The sequence below is a fragment of the Pseudorasbora parva genome, chromosome 17 (assembly GCF_024679245.1).
Source record: "Pseudorasbora parva isolate DD20220531a chromosome 17, ASM2467924v1, whole genome shotgun sequence".
NCBI lineage: Eukaryota > Metazoa > Chordata > Actinopteri > Cypriniformes > Gobionidae > Pseudorasbora > Pseudorasbora parva.
Window position 1 is genome coordinate 17,706,260 of NC_090188.1, and position 24,136 is coordinate 17,730,395.

The window sequence follows — 24,136 nt, forward strand, 5'->3', positions numbered from 1 at the left end:
ATGGCTATAATTACTCTAATTATCCTTTAATACAAGAATTGGTATTACAATCCATATTTGACTTACAGTAAATTAATATTTATCATGGTCAGTTTATTTGTCAAAGTAAATATGGCACATACCTTAAATCTTGGCATCTTGGCATTCCCCATTTTTAGCCCCCAAAACACAGCAAAAACAAAAGCCAAATCAGATATTAATTCAGAAGTGTGACTAAGACAAACCGTCAAGTGTTGTTATATATTAGTGATATTTAAATATTATAAAGTTATGAATAACGGCAATACAGCCTACTTAAGGTTTGTCAATGTTGTTCCATGAAGATAAAAATGCTCAAGCGTTCTACTGTTGCCACGGTTACCTCAGATTTTTCTGTTTATCTCCTGGTGAAAATATGAGCTTTGTTTAACTTTTATTTTATAGCTACATTTGGAGGTTACTTAAATGTTAAACCCCCGTTGAACGTAGGCTAATAGCCTACACTCAGAAAAGAATATTTAGGCTACATTTAGGACCCCAACCTTTTGTTTGCACTTCCTTACATAGCCTAGTTAAAGCCTAATACAAACCCATGAACCGCATTCTGTAAATATTTAATTAAGTCGTAATCGCAGTTGGAGATGCAGAAGAGCGATTGTAAATTCATATGTTTCAACGATGAAAAAGTGAAGCGCTAGAATGACTGAAAAGCCGTCAGCTACAGCTGCTGAAAAGCCTCTAGTCATGTGCATATATATGTGACGTCATTTTGTTGAATAAAATGCGAATACGCGCTATGAACGACGCTCGGTAGAATTTCACGAGGGTAATGTAAGAACAGCGGGGCTAGATTTGCCATAGAGTCATAAACAAAAGGAACTGGTTGGTGTACTTTCAACAGCAGCAGCAGCAGCAGACTGCCTCAGTAGAACGTTTGGGACTCAGAGCGTTTTGAAGTCGGACAGGTATCGATATCAATAACGCGACTGATATCACACGCGCGTAAAGAACTTGGGCGCATCTCACCCGTACAGCATTAGCCATGGAAACCCCTGACAACATTTCGGACTTTCTCTATGCGGCTATGTCGAATAGCAGCGTATTCTGCCGAAACTTCAGCAACAGCTCCAGTCTCGTGAACATGAACAGCTCCAGATGTGACAGGACGGCTGAGCTGGACAAAAGCGCAACTCCTGTGATAGTGGCGATCATCATCACTGCGTTATATTCTATAGTGTGTGTGTTGGGACTAGTGGGCAACGTCCTCGTCATGTATGTTATTATAAGGTACGTAAGAGATGGTATGTAGGTAAATTGCTTTACCTGTTGCCGATACACAGAGACATCTGGTTTCATCTGTATAGCACATTTAAGGGATAAATAGTTGCTTTTAAAGGTATGGCTACTTAGTTTCAAGGGGACCTGTTGAAAGAGATGCTGATAGTGCTTTCCAGCCATTATAGAGTCGTAATTCATTGCAGAACTCCCTGTTTTGTTGCGATCAGTCATTTAGTCAAAAACGGCCTATTAATAATACAATTAAAGAATAGCCTATATTGCTGTAGTTCATATGCTTAGCTTATACGTTTAATATAAAATACGCGTGGTTCTTAATCTTGTTTGTAGGATAAAATATAAATGCTTCTCAACTCCACTGATATCCTGATGATCATTGAATGTTTACGCATTTCAATTTTGTTCCTGTCAGCGAACGGAAGAACAACACATTACGTGTCATTCACATTGATTTGGCACTCAATACGGTGAAGTAAGCTTCTCTGTCACGTGTATTAAGTAAGGTTCGGTTTTTTATGTAAAGAACAAGCTAATGGAACAAAACTGGGCGGATGCTTCACATGAATAATCCATAGTAAAATGCAGCAGAAAGTGAATGGCTTATAGTAAGAGATAGACTATAAGAAAAGATAGATAGATAGATAGATAGATAGATAGATAGATAGATAGATAGATAGATAGATAGATAGATAGATAGATAGATAGATAGATAGATAGATAGATAGATAGATAGATAGATAGATAGATAGACATATTCTAAAAATGGGTTAAAAACAACCCAAGTCGGGTTGAAAGCAGTTGGAGGTTTTTTTAACCCAGAGGTTGGGTTAAAAGTTTCCCCAAACCTGCTGGGTAGTTTTATTTATTTATTTATTTATTTATTTAACTGTTTTTTTTTTTTTATAAAATACTGTATTGCCATCTTAAAACGTACCCAAAGTGTTGGAAATTAACATTTGTTTAATTAATAATAATTAAACAAACATTTATTAAATCGATTATTAATAAATGTTCACCTTTTGATTATTTGTGTTGCCTCTAGTAATTATGTGTATGATTTCCAACCTATTTGGGGAAACTTTTAAGCCAGCCATTTAATAATTTGTAAACAATAGTTGGGTTAAATAAAACTGTCCAAACATTTAACGCAGCAGCTGGGTTTGTCCATTTTCAACCCAACCTGGGTTACCTAGCATTTTTAGATACATAGACAGACAGACAGACAGACAGACAGACAGACAGACAGATAGATAGATAGATAGATAGATAGATAGATAGATAGATAGATAGATAGATAGATAGATAGATAGATAGATAGATAGATAGATAGATAGATAGATTTTTAGCTTCACTAATGGAGTGTTTGTACACATGACCATGCTCTTTCGCCTTTACACGCACATACAATTCACAGCTGTCAACTGCTAAGATGACTCAGAACGTTTCTGTGATTTGTCTTATCTGACCAGACACATGGCAAACACATCTGACCTGATCATATAAACCTATAGGACCACAGTAATGGGCATAAGGGAAGGATGCAATCACACAGTAATTAAACTGATAGTGAATGAATTTCAATGAGGGGATGAGGGCTTGTTTGTCTTAGAGAATTGCGATTAAATAGGTGGCACTGTATTTCAGATCACGCACACATTAACTACTTAATTCAGAGATACTGTGTCTAAGACTTTGAATGCAACTGGTATATCCTTCTTAAACAGAATAATATTTGGTCGACAGATATTAGCCTATATGGAGCATAAAGGCATGAATCGATCAAATTGTTTTTGACTGCTTAAGAACTTACCCTGTGTAAGGACACCTGATTTTTCTTTGCATTTGTGGAGCCTCAGTGCTTTCCAAGAGTTTATGAGCAAACAGTCAGAGTTTTAAAGGCAGCTGCCTACAGTGGGAAGCAAAAGAAAGCTATAGCCCAATAGGTGCAATCTACCGCTGTGATTCATGAGCCGATTGCAGTCTGGGATTGGTTTATTGACCCTCATCATGTGGTAATAAAATCAGCCTTGGGAAAAAATATTGAGTAATGACATAAGTCGATTTAAAGATGCATAACCAGATATCCTCTCACGCAGTTATCTGAAGAGCTCAGGAACGGGTCTAGCAGGGCATACATTTTGCTTTAATGCAATAGTTCACACACAAGTGAAGAAATGCACTCATCATGTGTTTCTAAACCCGGCTGGCTTTCTTTTTTTCTGTGGATCACAAAATATTTTTTTTAAGAAAGAGTTTTTTGTTTTTGAAACAACACTGGATCATCTTCTTTTGGGGAAAACACTTTTTTTTTTTATGTCTTTTGTATTCCACAAAGGAAAGAAAGTCATACACATTTGGAATTACATGTGGTTGAGCAAATGATAGCAGATTTGTTTTGTTTGTTTGTTCTGGATGGAACTACCCATACATAAATGTAATATATGTACACATATGAAATATACATATATTAAATATATCCACATAGAAAGTGAAAAGATATATAAAAGATATATTGTAACAGTTTCTCTAGAAACAACCTAGAGAGGCAAACTACAAGATACATTTGAGGAAGGGGCACAATGACCATCCTTGCATTCAAAGATAAAGAGCAAATAAACAATTCAACATAAACCCCAAAACACAAATAGATACACTCTAAAAAATGCTGGGTTAAAAACAACCCAAGTTGGGTTGAAAATGCACCGACCCAACAATTGAGTTGTTTTAACCCAATGGTTGAGTTGTTTTAACCCATTGGTTGAGTTGTTTTAACCCAGTGGTTGGGTTAAATGTTGCTTAAGACAACCCAATTGCTGGGTAAGAACAACTCAACCATTGGGTTAAAACAACCCAATTGTTGGGTCGGTGCATTTTCAACCCAACTTGGGTTGTTTTTAACCCAGCATTTTTTAGAGTGTATAGACTTGTTAAAAGTTAAAGCTGTTCATAAAAGGAAAACATAAGCATGTCAATTTATACGTTTGTTGTTTAAAAGAATTGGCATATAAAAATTAAACATATATTAGTGACATACATAGTCATAACATACAATATTATATGCATAGTATTATTATATGTCAATATGCTCATTTAATATGGACAATTTATATATGTTATATTCTTATATCAACATATATAGAGAGAGATATGTAACTATGTGATAGCAATATATTGTCTTATATTTAGTATATATGACTGTGTCCCTTGCGATATAGGGACAGACTTTACATTTCCGTATGCGTATGGGTATCCCTTCAGGAACCTTTGGCGTCACTTTTTAAATCACAGGTTACCCCTTAAGTGTCATTTTCAACGTCCAGGGTACTCAATTGCTTTCAGTTGTTTGCCTTATGTGTCAAATCAAGACGCATTTAAGTCTTTGCAAGTGTAAAAGAGGAAATTATTTCATAAATATTTATATTTTTACAGATAATTTAAAGGAGCACCTAGCTCCACTCCTACCCTAAACCTACCTCATTCTCAACAATAAACATATAACAGGCAAATAAAAGTGCACAGCTATTTATTGTCAAAACTGACACACACAAAAATAAAAGGATTACAAACAACTCATACTGCATTCCAAGTCTTCTGAAGCCATACAAAATCTTTATAAGAACAAAGTAGAACTTATGCTGCCTTCATATGGTATCAGAATTATTATATATGTACATGCTCTCTGCTCGCTCAGTCTCAAGTTGTATTTACAATTGGGAACCTCAGGGATAATTCTCATATCCAAGTTCCTTAGTTGGGCGTGCCATAGACTTTAAACATGATGGAGGGGAGAACGAATGCTGCTGTGACTGCTATTCTTTATTAGTTTTTTCCACAAGAACTACATGTACTTGTCGTTTATATATATATAAAAAATCCCGTATTTACCTGAAATTCTAAAACTGTCAGCAGACAGTTAAATTGAGCTTGGTCTGGTGATAGCCAGACAATTGTCCTCCATGATTCCTGTTCTTCTCAACAACAAAGCACTTGAATGCGATGAACATCACAACTTCCAACTTTAGAAGTGGGAAATAGAACGTATAGTTTACAATAGGAGTTGCTGAATATTATCCCGCTCTGTGAACGCACACTCATATCTTATTCAAAAGATACATCCAAACTTTAGCAAGACGCAATCGCTCATGAGACACAAGAGAGCCAATGACATTTCACAATCAAAGCTGACGTAATGTTTCTTCTGGCTGCATTTTTCACAGGTTATACAGGTTATATATAACCAGGTAATACACAGGTTTAGGGGTAGGGGTTGGGTTACGGACTCAGATTCAACTGAAAATCACACATCAACATAAATGCCATAATGGCAAATTATACACCAATATATAATTTTATCATGATGATAAAATTTCCATGCCTGTGTATGATGCCAAAAGTTTTTCATTGAAAGCGGGTGAAGCATTGAAGCTTTAAAGAGGGACCCTGGAAGTTAAAAAGTGACTGACCAAGCATCTACATGTGAAGAGTTGGAAGTATGGAAGTTGGAATGTATTTATATCCAAGTGATCTGGCTTCTTGTACAAGAAACTTCATTTGGGATGGAACTTGATTTTGTCCATCAAGAATTGGATGGTTGTGGTTTGTTATTGCTCTGACTTCACGTGAGTGACAGTTGTCCCGCCCGCACACCTCTAAACACATCAGAGAAGCTATTTACATTACAGATTACAAGAGCATATCATTTTATTGAAATGCATGGTTAAATCATTTCTAATAAATACTGTAATATTTAAAGGGTTACTTCAGTGATTAGCATATGGCTTTGTATCAGTAGAAACCCTGGAGTATATTCAAATGATCATCCATGTGCTGACACTTCCTAAATCACATATTGAACAGGCACGTTCAGTTTTTAATTGTAGTTTCTGTTCTCTAACTGAACTGATTTTATGAAAATGATCGCGGTGGGAAAGTGATCAGTGATTCAGTTATCCAGTAGCGGTGGCTTTGGGAGTGGGCCTCATAGGGCAGCAAAGCATTCTGGAAATTGTTCTCTTTCATCCCCATGAGACAAAAATGGGTCATTTCTCAGTCTAGAAAGCACCAAATTAAAAAATAATTTCACATTTCTATTACATTAATGACCCAGTTTAAATACAGATTAATCTTCCCAGCGCTGAAGTACCCCTTTAAACACAAAAATGTCAATTATGCTTTCATGGTGACTCTAAACTTGGCATGAAACCAAAGTTCTAGTCTTTTCTTCCCAATTGTGATGTATATTCAAGTGAAATGGCTTCTCGAACAAGAAAACTGTAGGGTGAGACTTTCTTTTGTCCATCAGGGATTCTTGGTTTGTTGGATTGGTTGTGATTTGCTATTGCTGTGATGTCATGTAAGGGTTGTCCTGGCCTTGTGACCATAGACTGTAAAAAAATATGGATGTAGTATCCGTGACGTCACCCATAGGATTCCGATAAGACGCTCTGAAGCTTAAAGTATGGGCGAGCTGGGCGGTGCCCTCTTGTGAGCGAGTCATCGCGTGTCACTCCCGGATAACAGAAAATGGGCAAAAAGGCGGGATGTGGGCGGAGCTTAGGTGACGCAGTAACCACACCCTTAATTATGCAGAACTTTAAGGCTTTATATAATGTAAACAAATTAGTTATAAAAAAAATATTCACCCCCCTCACAGTTGTCATGAAGGTCAAAATTTGCCGTATAGGCAAAAACCACAATTTGTACCAGGCTGTAAACATGTTTTTTTCTGCTGTAAAGTTGGGCATTTTAACATGGGGCTCAATGAGATTCAGCTCCCTTCTGGAGCCTGCCAGTCAAGTGTTACGCCCTTTGCAGTTTACATTACTTCTGTATTGGCTTCAAGAGAGATCGCGGGAGGTTGCTGTTGCTTGTGACATAAAAAATTTGGATTTCATGGTGACTTTAAGGTTCCCATCTGAGATTTTGTGCATAGAATGAAGTCCACTCACCACTGCTCAGATGTTTTACCTTTAGTAAAAACTGCAAGCCACATCTTTTTGCACAGTGTAAAGATGCTACTTCTTGCTATTTATACTTGGTGCAAACTACCAAGTATAAATAGCAATATCTAACCCTATTAATGTAATTAGTATATAAATTAGTATAGTGAATATGTAGGCTACACACTCTAGTTAGTTTGTAAGTCTGTGGTTGCTGTATTGCAGAATTCAAATACACTGTCTCTACTTCAGATCACTGTCTAAGAAACACCGGAATGGCCCACATACAAAAAGATCAAAAGTCAAGATCAAACACACTTCCTGCAAGTCCTACCTCTGCGAATTTAGTGTCACACTTGTACCAAAACCAACCCTTGTACACAGCACTCATTTAAGAAACACTTTGAAGGTTTCTTTTCTCTTATGTATAATTTATAGAGTTCCACATAGAATTCCCTTGATACAAAGCATATGTCTTATAAATAGTTTGTTTTTCTTTTGGTTTCAAAATGATTTGACTGTAAAATGTGTTCTAAAACAGTCTGCAGTCAACATTTTAATTTGATTTAAAATTTCTCAACAGTGTGGATATTGAAACCTTCAAAGTAAAAGGCCAGAGGCCTTTTTTTAATACACTGCATTTTGTTTTAACCTGTTGAGCGTCCAGTGTTCAGGCATTTTTGAAAGCGAGAAACAGTCACAGCTATGCGGAAAATTAGTTTTAAGTGCTAAGAGAGGGTAGACGCTGCGAGTTCAAATAACATATGCTTCTTGTGATGGAGAAGCTCATGCGATTGTTTACAACATTCCGGCTCTGGCAATAACCGCATCCTTTACACGTGTCCTGCAGCTAGAAGCAAATGAGAAATAAATGGAAAACATTCATCAATTATATTTCTGTAGGGAAAAGGAAACTTGAATTAGAGTAAACATTTGTACATATCAATTAATTTTGGATTAGTTTCTCATCGACAGCATGAGGAAAGGTTAAAAGCTGTTCTTGTTTTCACTACTGTTCCACAGAAAAGTACACAAGAGATGAGGCAAAAGAATCAATACTGACCATAGTTTCTCTCATTTGTTTTATCAAATGCTTGCTTATATCCCTTCCTTATCTCTGCATATTTTCCCCTTGATTAGTGCCAAATGAAGCCTTAAACAGTAAATTATTAAGATAAAAGTATATTTGGCACTACAGCGACAATCAAAAGAGGACTTATTCAGTTTATAGTGAGCTCTAGATAACTGACTGATTAATGTTTCCAGGTTTTAGACAGCTATACTCAATCTAGCCCTGGCTTTGTGCACCATTTTCACTTTATAGCATTTTGAACCTGGCTTCTGAATGTTCAGGTAAATATACGCATGATGTATACTGAGCTAACAAAAGGTACGATAACCCCAAATGTTTATTGATCCTTGTGCAATCCTAATAATTCTTATGATGTGTATGGTGTAAATAGGGCTCATGTCCGGTAGGAAGTTGTTTCAAAGAAGTTGTTTCTTTTCTTAAAAAGAAAAGAGAGAGAAAAACAATACAAAACAAAAATATATAGGGTTTTTTTTAATATTGTTTTCATCTTAATAAATAAATAGGTGTCTCTAAGGCTATCCCTCGTATTAAGATGCATTTTGGTCGATCGGATCACAAGCGGATGATTCTAAATGCAGATGTAAACGGTCTAAAATGCTTTGTGCTCGTTCACTTATGACCACATCTAGAAGTAGTCAAAAATACATTCGACCGGATCACTTAAGATCTGTTTACACCTGGTGTTAAGATGGTTTTGGTCGATCGAATCAAAAGTAGACGAGGGAGACACATACCCGTTTACTCCTGGTATTTTAAACTGTTTCTTTAGTACACTTTCAACCACTTCTGTCCTGATTTCTTCGAGGGGAGGTTGCATGGGTGGGTAAATTTATGGACCTTTTTTTAATATAATGGCCGAAATAAGCTCATGCAATTGAAATATGAACATGACCAGAGAAAACATAGCGGAAGAGCATCGGCTTTCGTTTCTGCTCTGATAGCTGCAAGACAAGGGCGAATGCGGTGAGTGTGTGTTAGAAATCAGGAATGGTGAGAGAACATTGTGCTTGGTACGTTTTACATCTTCAAATAATTAATCTTAGGTCTCCAGTCAAAGTTTACATCCTGTCAGGCTAGAGCACTTCCCATAATATTTACGTGTTAGGTCAGTAAGTGAGGTAGGAGTAGGAGGTCTCTTATGGCTGTTTGAACGCATTTGGCCAAGTAAGCGTCAACACTACATTTTTGACTCCCTCTGGACGTGGTCGAAACTGGACAAGCTCAAGACATTTTAGACTCTGTATTTAGCGTTTTAGACTCGTGATCTGATCAACCAAAATGTATCTTAAATCTTGGCCTTAATACCAAGTTAGTGGTTTATGTGTTCAAATTAATGCATAAACATTATGGGAAGTGTGATAATCAGCGGAAAGGCGGCTATCACCTTTAAAGGTGCCCTAGACTGAGTTGAAACAATATGTTAAATTGTTCTCTAATATCTACATAGAGATGGCTTATTTAATGGCAAAAATTCTCCAGATACAGTTTTACAGGTCCATTTACAACTCTAGAAATTGTCCCTAGGATGTAATGCTCTATTTTTGCCTTATTTGGAAGAGTCATGAATATTAATGTTGAGCTCTGCTCAGATTGGCTTATTTCAGCCGCTCACAGCACACAGCAGTTCAGTAAAGCGGCTCACGAGTCCTGACAGAACACAGACCGACTGAATGACACTTTAAGCGGAACATCTCACATGGAGATTGATAAAATGCAGCCGACTTGTTTATTGGTGTTTTCAGATCATCCGCTTGTGAGAGAGAGAGAGAGAGAGAGAGAGAGAGAGAGAGAGAGAGAGAGAGAGATGCATATGGTTGCCAGATTGGACATGTTTAGGTAAAACACTGGATAGTATGCATGTTCTTTTCACAGAAAAGCTCTGATTGGGTAGCCTAGAAATCTAGACGCACCCTAGCGGCAGCAAATCTAATCTGCTCGCGAGTGTCATTTAGCAACTCTCAATGCCCTTCTGAGCTGTAAACGCCAAACTCTGGTCGGGCCAATCACATTGTGCATAAAGTCAGTGGGCGGGGCTTAACATAATGACGACCGAGTTGCACTTGCGTGCTTCTTCTAGTAAACACAGAAACTGGGGAACGGCGATCTTTCGAATCAGCTCTGACCGCGACTCTGGAAGACTTGGAGTTAAGCTTTTCTCTGAGACAAGAACAAAGAACGGCACTGAAGTCATTCTTAAGAAGAGAAGATGTGTTCTGAGTTTTGCCTACCAGATACGCAGAAAGTTTAATCTTTCAACTAGCTCTGGTTGGTTGTAGCGTTATCCAATTGCGTGCACGCCGTGCAGAGGGAGTTTGTAAGACAACCGTTTATCCGCCCCTCGGATTGAGTCCTGTCAATGGTGAGTTTCCAGACCAAACATCTTAATTGGGGGTCTGGCTTGTCAGGCTACTGATTGGGGGATTTAAATGACTGAAAGGTAACCGCAAGCACCAACGCTCTTCTTTCCCTCCTATAATAATATTAACCTTTGTCATTAGACACACTATTTAGTTTTATATGGTACTTGGAGTTTCCTATTGTTACTGTACTAGCAACTTGCGTTATCTAGACAATGCTGTCTCTAAGAAACTTTCAATTTAATCAGAATTTGTTGTCCATGTACTGAACTCTTATTATTTCACTATGGCAAGGTTAATTACATTTTTAATTCTAGTGCACCTTTAAACTTTGTTGGCCGAAGACAAAAAACGTTCCAAGCACAATGTTCTCTCACCATTCCTAAATGCACTCAGAGCATTCAGCGTAGTCTTGTGATTATCGAAGCAGAAATGAAAGCTGCTGCTCTCCGTATGTTTTTCTGTCATCTCCGTGCGTCTTTATATGTAAATTGCACAAGCTTATTTTGTCCATTAGATCGAAAAATCTGAAAAACACTATACATTTAAAATCAGGACAGGCAGACAGGCAGAAAAGGCAGATTACAATGCCAGGTGTAACCCAGCAAACAACATTAGTATTTGGTTTCCATTTGGTTATCATAAATAATAAGGTTCTAGGGAATTTTTTTTGTAAGTTTTATATTTTGCAATCATATTGTAACATTCCCAGAATGTTGTAGAAAGGTTGTTTTTTAAGTAACCTAAAAGTAACTTATATAGATCATTCTGGTTATTTTTAGGTTTTATATTTTTTGCAACCATAAAATAATGTTCCCAGAATGTTGCAGGGTAGTTATTTTTAAACAACCGATAATACAGAATGTTACATAATGGTTATTTTTAGGTTATTATTTTGCAGCCATGAAATAACTTTCCCAGCACAATGCAAACTTAAAAATAACTTACAAAGAAACTTCCTAATGGTAATTTTCTAGTTGTTGTTTTTTAATGACGAGTAACATAACCTTACAATTAAAACGTAAAATATTAGGACAGGGTTAAGATGGTGTTTAAAGTACAGAAATCACTAATTCAAGGGTCTTCATTTGCTTTATGCCTCTGCTGTGCACGTGATTCTCGTCACGTCTTCCAAATTAACAGCCATTTCGTTTTACTTCCTGATTGACTAACATTTGTTTCTTGATCTTTTTATTGAATAATTCTTTTTAATTAATAGGCTAAAGATGTGAGAGTAAATATGATTTTGGATAGATTTTACACCCTTATTAAAGAGAAAATGATGCTAATCGAGAAGATTTCGTTTACAGACCAAAAGAAGCATGTCCCACTAAAACTTCAGTGGTAAAAAAAAAAGTCAAATAATCGTTTATTCATTTTTTTAATGTCTGTGAATAAATTTAATACTTAAAAAAAAACATAGATTGTGCTTGCTGAAGAAATGTAAAATCTGGGTATAGGCAATATAGCAAATCACCTCGCAAATAGTAAATCTTAGATATTAATGAAAAGATTTAGGCTAATCTTATCTAATCTTCCATATGGTTGATGTGCTCTGTTTATTTTTTATTAATTAAACAATAAACAAAAACAAGACACGGTTTGTATAGAGTTCATCTCCTAAATCGCACCTGTGTGCTGGATGATTACTGACATACATCAGGGTAATGATATCGGAGTAAAACGGTTAGGGTGAACATCAGAATAACGTCATGGGAATGTTAAAGTAACGTTAGAATAATGTTCTACAAACCAAAAACTATAATGTTCTATTTCATTAAGAAAACTATCCTGGCTAACCAAAAAAGAACATACTGGGAAGCAAAACGGATATGTCCTCTATTCTTTTACTGCATAATCTGACTTCTGGCATGTAATGTTTGCCTAAATCATAATCATACACTGTTTGTTCGTTGGCCAGAGGAGAAGCTGTGAAGCTGCTTTGAAACGATCTGCATTGTAAAAAGCGCAATATAAATAAAGGTGACTTGACATGACTTAACTTTTACTCCTCTATTAATAAAATTTGCGTCTAAAAGGGAAACTGTCCCTACGTCTTATGTTTGGCTATTAGTTGTTACTGTTAGTGTCACTTCTGAATAATCTACAAAGTGAAGTGTGCGCAAAAGACAGAGACTCAGTGCGAAAGGATGTTCACAGGAGGATATGGAGCTCTGTTGACCAATCGTGCGTGGTGTTGAAATGGAACTGTTGTGCTGTTTGAATGAACTAAATGAGAACATTTGCAGGGGTGAAAGAGACAGGGCCAAGCTGCTCTGCAGAATCATTGAAAAAACATTATTCTGTGGTGGATAAAACCGCAGTGCCTGGCTGACATGGTGAAATTAATAATAATGATGGTGTGGTTAGTGAAATATTGTTTTATTATTTTGGCTTCTAATTCGATGTCTTTGGCATTTTTGTCATGTTTTATCAGGGCTTTTTCTTTTTAGTACTCAAACATCACTTGCCACTTAAAGAGCTGGAGGACAATAGCAACAGAGAATGAAAATAAATCTAGTTTAAAGCCTAAACAAATTCCAGCAGACACTTCAGCCTCTCAGAGCCATGGGTCGACTTTAACACGACACTTCACATTCACCTGACTGGCATGGAAACATAAGGACAAGCTGGCTGCGGTTTTTGGGACTCCAGCTGCTAGAACTGGACGCCAGCTTTGCAACTGTGCCTTAGGTAGACTGTGCCTGACATTCCAAATGTAAACGTCACCTTTGATTAGTTTTAAATCAGCACAGGCCATTCATGCATGACTCACCCAGATTAGTTTGGTTACATTATCATATTTTCCTCTGCCATACTGGAGGCTTTGAAATCAGAAGCGCATAAAGAAAAACGAGAAAAGAAGCTTATGAGTTATTCGTCTGTTTCTATCACATTTTGTTCTTTTGTTGCTTTTAAAGATGAAAAAGTTTGCTGATGCTCATTTTAAAAGCTTGTCATTTGGATTGACAGCTGTGTGTAAAGGCTTATAATTGAGTATTTAAACAATGCATCCCCCACCCCCCATTTACATTCTATCAAATCAAATAACTAGCGATAACCAACGTGCATTTTCAAAGCTTTGAATATTTTGAGTCATCACTCTCTCTCTTTTGTGATGCACAATGCCTAGTTACAGCAATTATATGTTAATTCTTTAGTGCAGCATCTAATTTACAAACACCATAAAGTTCATTTGTGCCAAGTGTTTTCTTAATGTAATTTAACATATCAATATGTCCATATCTATGAGCAGATTGCAAATAGGTAGATGGTATAAGAAATCTGAACATGTTCTGGTGTTCCCTAGCAACAAGCAAGTCCTTGGTTTTTTCACAACAAAATCTGATTTGCCCGGTTACTACACTCTTTCTTTTTTATCACAAGTAATTTGCAAATGCATTGTATTTCAAATGATGGTATGTTAATTAGTTTTGGTTTGTCATCATACAATTTGAACAATAATAAGCCTATTCTTTATTGAAAGGCATGACCAGCTTTAAATGGTGTCCTTTAAAAGTTAAGTGTTTCATTTGTAATTTATGGAAATACTGAGAATACTCACATTTAACAAGTAAAATATGTAAGAGATGCAACAAGATCTGTTCAAAAGTTTGGAGTCAGTAAGATTTTATGTTTTTAAAATAGTTTCTTAAGCTAAAAACAGTAATAAACAGTAGGCTAATATTGCGAAATATTATTAGGCTTCAATTTAAAATACATGATTTTACACATGATTAGGACACAAGTCAATGGGCTGACCCCCTGATCAGTGCCCTGACAACTGAACTAGGGAGCAGATTGAGACGCACACGTCATCCTACCTCAGGGGATGCCCGCTTGCATTTGTTGACATGACAACCATGATAGCCTTGAACTAGTGATGAGCGGGTCGTCTCATAACCCGCGGGCCCCGTATGTATAACGTATTTAATGGTCGCGGGTGCGGGACGGGTTGTAAAAATATATACAGAGTGCGGGCGGGCCAAATAATTTCATAAAAGCGGGAAAAAAAGCCGACCCGCGCCCATCACTAGTTACCCTGAACACTGTTCACGTGCAGAAGTTCTGCTTGCGTCGCGTGTGAAATGTCTTCATCCCAGGTAGGCCTACAGTGGCATGTTTCAGCATGTCATATGAATATAATTTCATGGGTTTTATTTTTTTCAAACACCAAATGATCGCAATGCTCACGTTTACAAGCCAGCGTCATTATAGTAGCCTAGCCCAGTCTATTGGTTACCATTTTACAGAATCTATATGGTGCTTCAATTCAATGTTTTAGTGGTAGGCCATATAGGCTACTGTCAATATCATAATATCAAGCTACCATAGATGAATGTGCAAATTTGAAAAATCTGCATTATAACCTGAGGCAAGACAAATAAACAAATATCACAGACGTGTTAGGTATCCTAAAATATGATATGATTTTGTACGTCTTATGTAGCCTATTTATTTGTGTTTACGTGGGGGTGTTGGTGGAAGTGACTTATATGCTGTAAAGCAGTCAAATTTTGTAGTTGTTTTTGTTCTCTGGTTACTTCCCGAAGCCCGAAGTTTAAAAGTAAGATAAAAAAAACGATACAGACCCCGTCAAGCTATGGCAGACACATTCAACCTATTGTAAGTCGATGTATCATCACAAGAGTCTTGAAAATATATTATGAAGGTTGAAAAGTTACCTAGTTCTGATTTAAACAGTGTTCTTTAAAAAGTTAAGCTTTTTTTGTAATTTAAGGAAATAATATTTAGAATGCAACCATAACAGAAGAAAATGTATCATCTTGTCATAAATATGCCTGAAGTTGCGCAAGCAGTGTGTTTAAAAGCCCTATTTTCACAGGGTGTCGTCTGTCATGTTTCATTGGCTTTCTCTAGGTCTGCATGCCAGAGGCAGAGAAAAAATAATTATTCACAGCTCTCTGTAGAACACATGTTAAGTAGAAGACATGTGTCTGTCTTCATCTCAGAGTTAGCAGGTCGATGTCCTTCCTGAACTTATGGACTCTCCTCTGAGCTGTTGGATGACACTCCTAATTCTTTCCATAAGCAATACTGCACACCTTCCGTCAGGTTAACCAGAAGTCTTGGTTGCCAGGCATGTTGTCCGAAACGCATTTATTTTCTTGGTAAACTTCCCCTGGTTGCTTTATAAAGCTTCAGGGATGACAGATATGTACCGTAATCTTTTCTGTAAATAACTGCTCACCAGCATCCAAAGTACAACATATGCTGCTAACCATCGGTGTTGATTGAGCAAGGAAGATCAATCCATTTTTAATGTGCTTCCTGTAAGTGATGTTCATGACACCAAACACCAAAGAGCAGCTCCTCCACTCAGTGAAAAGTCTCAAAGGTCTGGCATTTCACCTCAGAAGTCTTTAAAGTGGAGTACAGAGGAGCAGTGCATCCCTGAGATGCTCTCATAATTAGTCAGAGCCTTGTGGGAAAAATAAATGGTGTGATCATTTGTCTGGTGCAAAGAGCCCTTGGATGACAAGCTAATCATTAATGGCTCCTAGCCTAAATCTTTGCTTGTATGAATGAGACCTCTAGTGATGAATGAATCCATCCACTTCACTGTGGGGCACAATGTTGTGTCTTGGCAATGTTGTGTCTTGGCACAGATACTTTACAGCTGTAGAAACATTTATAAAAATAAAATAGTTTCCAATGCTTTTTAAAATGTCATTTTCATTTAATCTGTTACAGGGAATTATGTCATTATAAGTGTTGTGTGTAATGCATTACTAAATAAATGTTTGCTGTAATTTAATTATTTAAACTAAATTACTTTCAAAGTAAAGTAAGGGATTGCTCTTAATTTTTCTGTAATTTAATTTCAGTTACATCTGGTATAATTGCATTACTATTCTCTAAAAAAATGCTGGGTTTTTTCAACCCATGTTTGGGTTAAATATGGACAAACCCTACCATTGGTTTAAAGGAGTGTAAATGTGAGTTTTAGCTCAAAATACCCAAACAGATCAATTTTTATAGCATGTTAAAACTGTCACTTTTAGAGGGTGAGCAAAAAGGGTGGTCCTTTAAATTCAAATGAGCTGCTGCACACCGCCCCCTTTCTAGAAGAGGGTGGAGCTTCAAGAGCTTATGTTAGCAGCTCTGATTACCTCAGGCAAAAAATGTCAGAAACTGTTTAGCCTTTTATGTTCAAACGAGTCGGAAAGTGATGGAGAGACTCAAGAAGAATTGACAACATGTAGAATGAAACAGGACATTTCTGAATGGTTCGTTTATAAATAATATAGCTGATGTGGACTTAAATATCTTCACCTATTAGCATAATCTGTCATGATAATCTATAAATCACTCATGTGGAATCTATTGTGAGATGCCTGAAAAGCCAGTGCATATGTATTGGGTAGGATTAAGGGATGTAGAATATTTTCATGCAGAATAAGGCATTAATATGTGCTTTATAAGTTCTAATAAACAGCCACTATCCTAGTAATGTGCATGCTAATAAGCAACTAGTTAATAGTTAATAACTGAACCTTAAAATAAAGTGTTACCAACAGTTCTATATAAAAAAATAGTGGGTTTAACATCAAAATGTAACATCTAATTGTAAAAACAAAACTATTATTCTCACCATGGCTGCATTTATTTGATCCAAATATAGTTAAAGCTATTACAATCTAAATGACTTTAATTTATAATATTTTAATATTTAATAAAACTTATTCCTGTGATGACAAAGTTGAATATGATGGCAAAAGTCACTGTTCATTACTCCATCCTTCAAAAATCACTAAATAAGCTGATTTGTTGCTCAAGAAACCATGATACACTTTCTTTTTTCTTTCTTTTTTAATTGGCTTAGCCTGCCCATATTCATGTTTGTGACCTTCATTAATTTTTTCAGTTTTGCCTGTGACAGTCAGAGCTAAGCGAAACTACACGTATTTGCAGATGCCGTTTTGTCCACACACACGCTCATATTTCTTGGCAGACTGTATATATTTTGGACTAGACTGTGTCCTGACTTGTGTATATTTCTGAGAAAGTCAAACAGTGGAGCTCTGATCTGGAAATCCTTTTTACAGGGATGGTAGTTTACATGGTGTAAATGCTCTTAATTTATCATCTCCGCAGCTATTGCAATACATCAGAAATTGTGTATCTTCATAGTCCAGATTGCCGCATGACTCATCTTGTTTATTATCTTGCCTAGAAGGACGGTAATGAAAAGAGTCTTTAAAGTAGGTGTATCTTTACTACAAAAGAATACCAGCTGTACCCAGCATTCCCAGGAAATGATGCTTAAAAGCAGTTTTTAAAGTTTAGACCTGCAATTTCTTGATAAAGTAGAATGTGCTTGATATACAGTCTCAAAACACCCCATTAAGGAAAGGGACAGAGGACTAAAGGTGCTAAATCTCTGTATATTTCATGGAAATGAGCCAAGTATAAAGTATGCATTAAAAGCTTTCATGAAAAGCTTATGTATTTCGATTGATGCACCCATCCACTTTACACTCAGTTTTTATTATTCTATACTAAATTGTTTAAATCAATATCTTATTTTTTCAGCGATTGAAGATCCCCTTGTTGCTTTTTTATTCATAGGGTTCTTTATCAGACAATAGCATGAAAAATTACCTTCCATTTTCCACACCAATGATATCTTTCCAATTCATCACACCATGTGCCACTCAGTTAAGGTATGATTAGCTTGCTGTGTTAGTGATGTATGCAAACCATTCTTTCATGCTACTCTAACAGTGGTCAAGGTTGGGATTACAAATATGAACAATAGGATTTCACATTTCATTTATTTATTAGATTTATTTGACATGGACATAATTACATTGAATGAACCATATACATTTGCTTGAGTGTTTTAGCATGCATGCTAATTTTCAACAACTGTCCAGTAGAGGCTTTTTAGAAAGGTTTTTTTTTAAATAATAATAATAATACAGTAATTATCTGGGGCCATGCACAACAGAAGCAAACAAGGAAGCTAGCAGTAGACCAACGCAAAAACGAGTAGAGACATTTTGGAGACAATTTTAAGCGAAAAGGTTGACAACCCACATAAATACATTGAGTTGTATAGAGCCAATTTCATGTTTTGTTTAATTATTGCACCACCAAATGGCACAGTTCCACTGCTTTTTTTGTTGTTGTCCATTTTGGTGAAAACATTTAATTTTGTTTAGAAGCTATTTATATGTAACACAAAAAATGACCCACACCTGACTTTGAATGCATTTTTTTGCTGCTTACTATCACAATTTTGACACTTGGCCACTAACATTTGGTCAACGACTTAAGATACAGTAGTTTCGTCTCAATCGGGTTAACGGTTTTGAAGATATTCACAAAAATTGTTTAAGCGCTAAATCACAACGTTGCACAAAACCTAGAATGTTTGGTATTGTTGGACTCTGCAAGGATTCAGGAATTTAAGTAGATGACAATGAACTTTTTGTAATAGTACTTTTCCATTTGCTGCCTGTGTACTTATGTTCTACAAGAGGACTTTGGATCATTTATCCTGTTATATTTAACCTGTTGTAATACATTAAAAAAAAAACTTGCAGTTAATCTCCACAACACATATTCCAATTTTTAAATTGGATTTAAAAAGTGCTGAAAAGCTGGTAAAATGAGCCTGAAATATGACTGCTGTAGTATTGTGGAGAGGACATTTGCATAATGGTGTATAATGGTGGTTATGTGGCCTATTAAATTAACATTTCAATAGATGTATTACAAGATGGTACAATTCTTAAAACCTGGTACCATTCTCAATGGCTTGAAAAACAACGTGTATTGTGAAATCATAAAAGGCAGTTATATGAGAAAAGTGGTGTTCTTTCAAGTCCATTTCCTTAGTACCTTTACATATCCATTACTCGCCCTGTTCAAAAAGGTTTTCTTTAAATACACATTGCATCTCATGCTATTTAATAAGCTAATTGTTTTTATTTTTATCTATTGCAGATACACCAAAATGAAAACTGCAACCAACATCTACATCTTCAACCTTGCTTTAGCAGATGCCTTGGCAACAAGCACTCTTCCCTTCCAGAGTGTGAACTACCTGATGGGTACATGGCCTTTTGGAGACCTGTTGTGCAAGATTGTGATGTCCATCGATTACTACAACATGTTCACCAGTATCTTTACCCTCACCACTATGAGCGTCGACCGCTACATTGCTGTTTGCCACCCTGTTAAGGCTCTGGACTTCAGAACCCCCAGAAATGCCAAGATTGTCAATGTGTGTAACTGGATCCTTTCATCTGCCATCGGTCTCCCTGTCATGGTCATGGCCTCCACCACTACGGAGTACCACAGCAGTTGTATGTTTACCACACCACATTCTCCATTGTACAGTAAAAAATTTAAATTTCAGATTTTACTGTATTGTAAACCCAAAAAAGTTGGCAAACCTCACAAAAATGGAGGCAATCGGTTACATACCATTTTTAAGTTAAGAACATTTTAAGTTTAAATAAGCAGAACTTGTATATTTTTATTTTGTGAATTCAATTATTTGAGTAAGCTAATTCATACATTTAAAACGATCAACTTACTTTAATAGTGGAAACTTGGCTAGATTGAACTAGTTACCGTAATTTAATAAATGCTACCTTGCTAATTGGTAACACAATGCATTGATATCATTGGCGTAGCATAGCACCTGCTGAATGAGTCCGGTAATATATATAGAGCATTTAACATACTGCATATCTTTTCTCAAACTAATCTCATATTCCACTTGATGGAACTTTTTTTTATTCTAGAAGTTTCCCTTCAGGATATTTTCTCTCAGAACAGAACACAAAATGACGATTGACAAATGTATCAGTTTTAACCAGTTTAGCACAGACTACCCAACATTGCGTTACATTGACCAAGCAGCTGAGTTACAGACAAACGACTCAGAAATGGGTAAAAATTTGTATAAAAAAAAAAAAAAGAACCCAATAAAATGACCCAGCAGGCTTTTGGTTAAATTTAAGTTTGAAAAATGGAAAGAAACAATGTTTTATTAAAGAAGTTAATAAAACTCAAAACAATGAAACAAGTGTGTTAGGGTTTATATTTAAACCCTAATGCCCCTTTAAAGGGATAGTTCACCCAAAAATGAAAATGTGATCTTTATCTGCTTACCCCCAGTGCATCCAACATGTAGGTGTATTTGTTTATTCAGTAGAACACAAATGAAGATTTTAACTCCGACCGTTGCTGTGGGCCAGTCATATAATGCATGTCAATGGGTAACATTAACAGTTCTATGAGAGCAAAAAAAAACATGCTTAGACAACATGCAGAAAGAACCCTGTGGCTCATGACGACACATTGATATCTTAAGACACAAAACGATCAGTTTGTGTGAGAAATCGAGCCGTATTTATATCATTTTTTACGTCAAATACAATGCTATATCCAACAGCCTGGAACGCAATTCACTTCCGATAAGGTCAATATACACGATCTGGCGTCGTGTACGTGTAAAGACATCACTTCCGATATACACGAGCTGGTGTAGTTTAGTAAATCAGAAGTGAATCAGAAATGAATCTCGTACGCTCTGGCGTTGTGTATAGCATTCACTTCTGGTGTTGGCGTAAACTACGCCGGTAAAAAAATTAATGATCACAGGGTTCTTTCTGCATGTTGTCTAAGCATGTATTTTTTGCTCTCATAGAACTGTTAATGTTACCCATTGACATGCATTATATAACTGGCCCACAGCAACGGTCGGAGTTAAAATCTTCATTTGTGTTCTACTGAAGAAACAAACACACCTACATGTTGGATGCACTGGGGGTAAACAAATAAACATCACATTTTCGTTTTTGGGTGAACTATCCCTTTAAATGGATAGTTTTCCTGAAAATGAAATGCCATTGTTTACTCACTCTGGCTCCAAATCTATGCCATTGTTTTTATTTCTCTTTTAACCCAATGACAATAAAAAATATGTAATTTGTTTAACTATTGCCTTTTGACTTTTCACAGACAAATACAAAATGTTACTTCTTATAAATTAATAATGGTATTTTTTAAAACAATAATAATCATATTTAGCTCATTTTGCGCACCATGAGTTATGAACCACTGCATTCACCCAGTACTTAGCTTAAAGGGGTCCTATTATGCTTTTTCACTTTTTCAACTTTAGTTAGTATGTAATTTTGTTGTTTAAGCATAAAAAAGAACAAAGCTTTTTTTGGCTTTTGTGATCGATTACTGTTTGTATTACTATAGTTTTATGACAGATATCATGATTAAATGTAGCCTAGAAATCTAAACACACCCTGGCGGCAGCCAGTCTAATCATCCGCGAGTGTAGTCTAGCAACTCCTAATACACTTCTGAGCTGTAAAAACGAAACTCTGGTCAGGCCAATCACATCGTGTATAGAGTCGGTGGGCGGGCGTAACAAAATGACAGCCGAGTTGCACTTGCGTGCTTCTAGTAAACACAGAAACTGGCGAACGGCGGTCTTTCGAATCAGCTTTGACCGCGACTCTGGAAGACTTGGAGTTAAGCTTTTTTCTGAGAAAAGAACGGCACTGAAGTCATTCTTAAGAAGAAAAGATGTATTCAGAGTTTTGCCGACTGGATACAGCGAATGTTTAATTTGTCAACGAGCTCCGTTTCACGTTTCTCTGGTTGGTTGTAGCGCTATCCTATCGCGTGCAGAGGGAGTTTAAAGGGATACTTCACCGCTTTTTCATATTAAACCTCGGATTGAGCCCTGTCAATGTGAGTTCAGACCAAACACCCTGATGTGGGTCTGGCTTGTCAGGCTAGATTAAATGGTGTATAACATTATATCTAAAATGTATAAGAAAATTACAAAAACAAACATACCACTCCTGTGCTTGTAAAGTCCATGCCTGAAATCCGTTCTCGACGATTGAAATTGATGCCAACCTTAACATTTACGTCTGAAGAGATGTAATGGTTATGGTAATGGGTGTGACATTTCCCGAACATGCACAAAGCGGTTGCAGTCCCAACACACCTGACCGGCAAACCAATGACAGCACATTCTGTATTTCGGAAGGAACCAGAACTAAATAGTGCGTTTTAGGCCAGACTGGGGAGAGAGGTGTTGTAATAATATCTGAAAAATATGTTTTGCGTGAAAGCATATTCTAGTACACTCAAAAACAAAACCATGTCTTCGTAAAAGGGCATAATATGACCCCTTTAATGTCCTCTTAATGCATCAAGAAATTTTTCTGGAAATTAGTTTGGTTACCGTGGTATTTTGCATACACAAGAGAAGTGTTGAGGCAGAAAAGTGAATTTAGATTTGTCACTTCTAGTCATTTGGGAAGAAAATCATAAGATGGTTTAATAGCCTGCATCTCTGAGGCTCCTTAAACGATGCCTTGAGGAAATAATGACTATGCTATTGTAATGAGGTATAATCTTTTTTTCTTCTTTTTTTTTTTTTTTACAGCGTTTTCAGTCACTGACTGCAATTTGCTCTTTCCCCACCCTTCCTGGTACTGGGAGAACCTCCTGAAGATCTGCGTCTTCATCTTTGCCTTCATCATGCCCGTCCTCATCATCACCGTCTGTTACGGCTTGATGATCCTCCGCCTGAAGAGTGTTCGCATGCTGTCTGGCTCTAAGGAGAAGGACCGCAACCTGCGGCGCATCACCCGTATGGTCCTGGTGGTGGTGGCGGTTTTCATCGTCTGCTGGACGCCGATCCACATCTTTGTGATCATCAAGGCCCTAGTGACCATTCCCAGCTCCCTCCTGCAGACAGTCACCTGGCATTTCTGCATCGCCCTCGGCTACACCAACAGCTGCCTCAATCCGGTGCTCTACGCCTTCCTGGATGAAAACTTCAAGCGCTGTTTCAGGGAGTTCTGCATTCCCAGTCCCTCCGTGCTGGACCTGCAGAACTCCACGCGCACCAGGAACCCCCAGCGTGAGGGCCAGTCCAGCGGCAACACGGTTGACAGGACGAATCAGCAGGTATGACTAGTCCTGGAGATGTCATCACTGGAGTCCCGCTGCCAAGCCAGTGTTGACATGAGCTCAGAGGTTACGCAGGTCACCACAGGTGTCTAACACCTTCGTGGTAGTTGTGGTAGGTTGAACCTCTTTAAGCATTTGCTAGGCCTCTCCTAAAGAGCTGTTTCATAATTTTAGTATGGAGAAAGACTGTTAAAAAAGATTTCAGTGTGAAATATGATGTATACTATCTTATTGACCACAAATGACCCCAATAAGCTTAGCTTATTTCACTATCTGTGATGTTCACAGTCATGCATCTGATTTATCTGTTAGGTTAATCTAGATTCAAGAACTGTATATATATATATATATATATATATATATATATATATATATATATATATATATATATATATATATATATATATATATATATATATATTCTCTTATAGTTGCATCTTAGGTCCCCTTTAACATTTAAATGTTACTTAAAATTCTATAAG

At 36.8% G+C, this 24,136-nt stretch overlaps 1 protein-coding gene across 1 annotated transcript; it reads left to right on the forward strand.

The window, feature by feature from the left end:
- The first annotated feature begins 744 nt into the window (after positions 1 to 744).
- Positions 745 to 23,989, forward strand: oprm1 (opioid receptor, mu 1). Its single transcript, XM_067421884.1, has 3 exons — positions 745 to 1,266; positions 19,641 to 20,002; positions 23,125 to 23,989. The coding sequence occupies exons 1-3, from the start codon at positions 1,022 to 1,024 to the stop codon at positions 23,655 to 23,657; spliced, it is 1,140 nt and encodes a 379-aa protein (XP_067277985.1). The 5' UTR covers positions 745 to 1,021; the 3' UTR covers positions 23,658 to 23,989.
- The last annotated feature ends 147 nt before the right edge of the window (positions 23,990 to 24,136 follow it).

Coding starts and splice junctions, on each gene's coding strand:
- oprm1 (XM_067421884.1), top strand. CDS start 1,022: ATGGAAACCCCTGACAACATTTCGGACTTTCTCTATGCGGCTATGTCG. Junction 1,267..19,640: donor GTCATGTATGTTATTATAAG/GTACGTAAGAGA, acceptor TATCTATTGCAG/ATACACCAAAATGAAAACTG. Junction 20,003..23,124: donor TACGGAGTACCACAGCAGTT/GTATGTTTACCA, acceptor TTTTTTTTACAG/CGTTTTCAGTCACTGACTGC.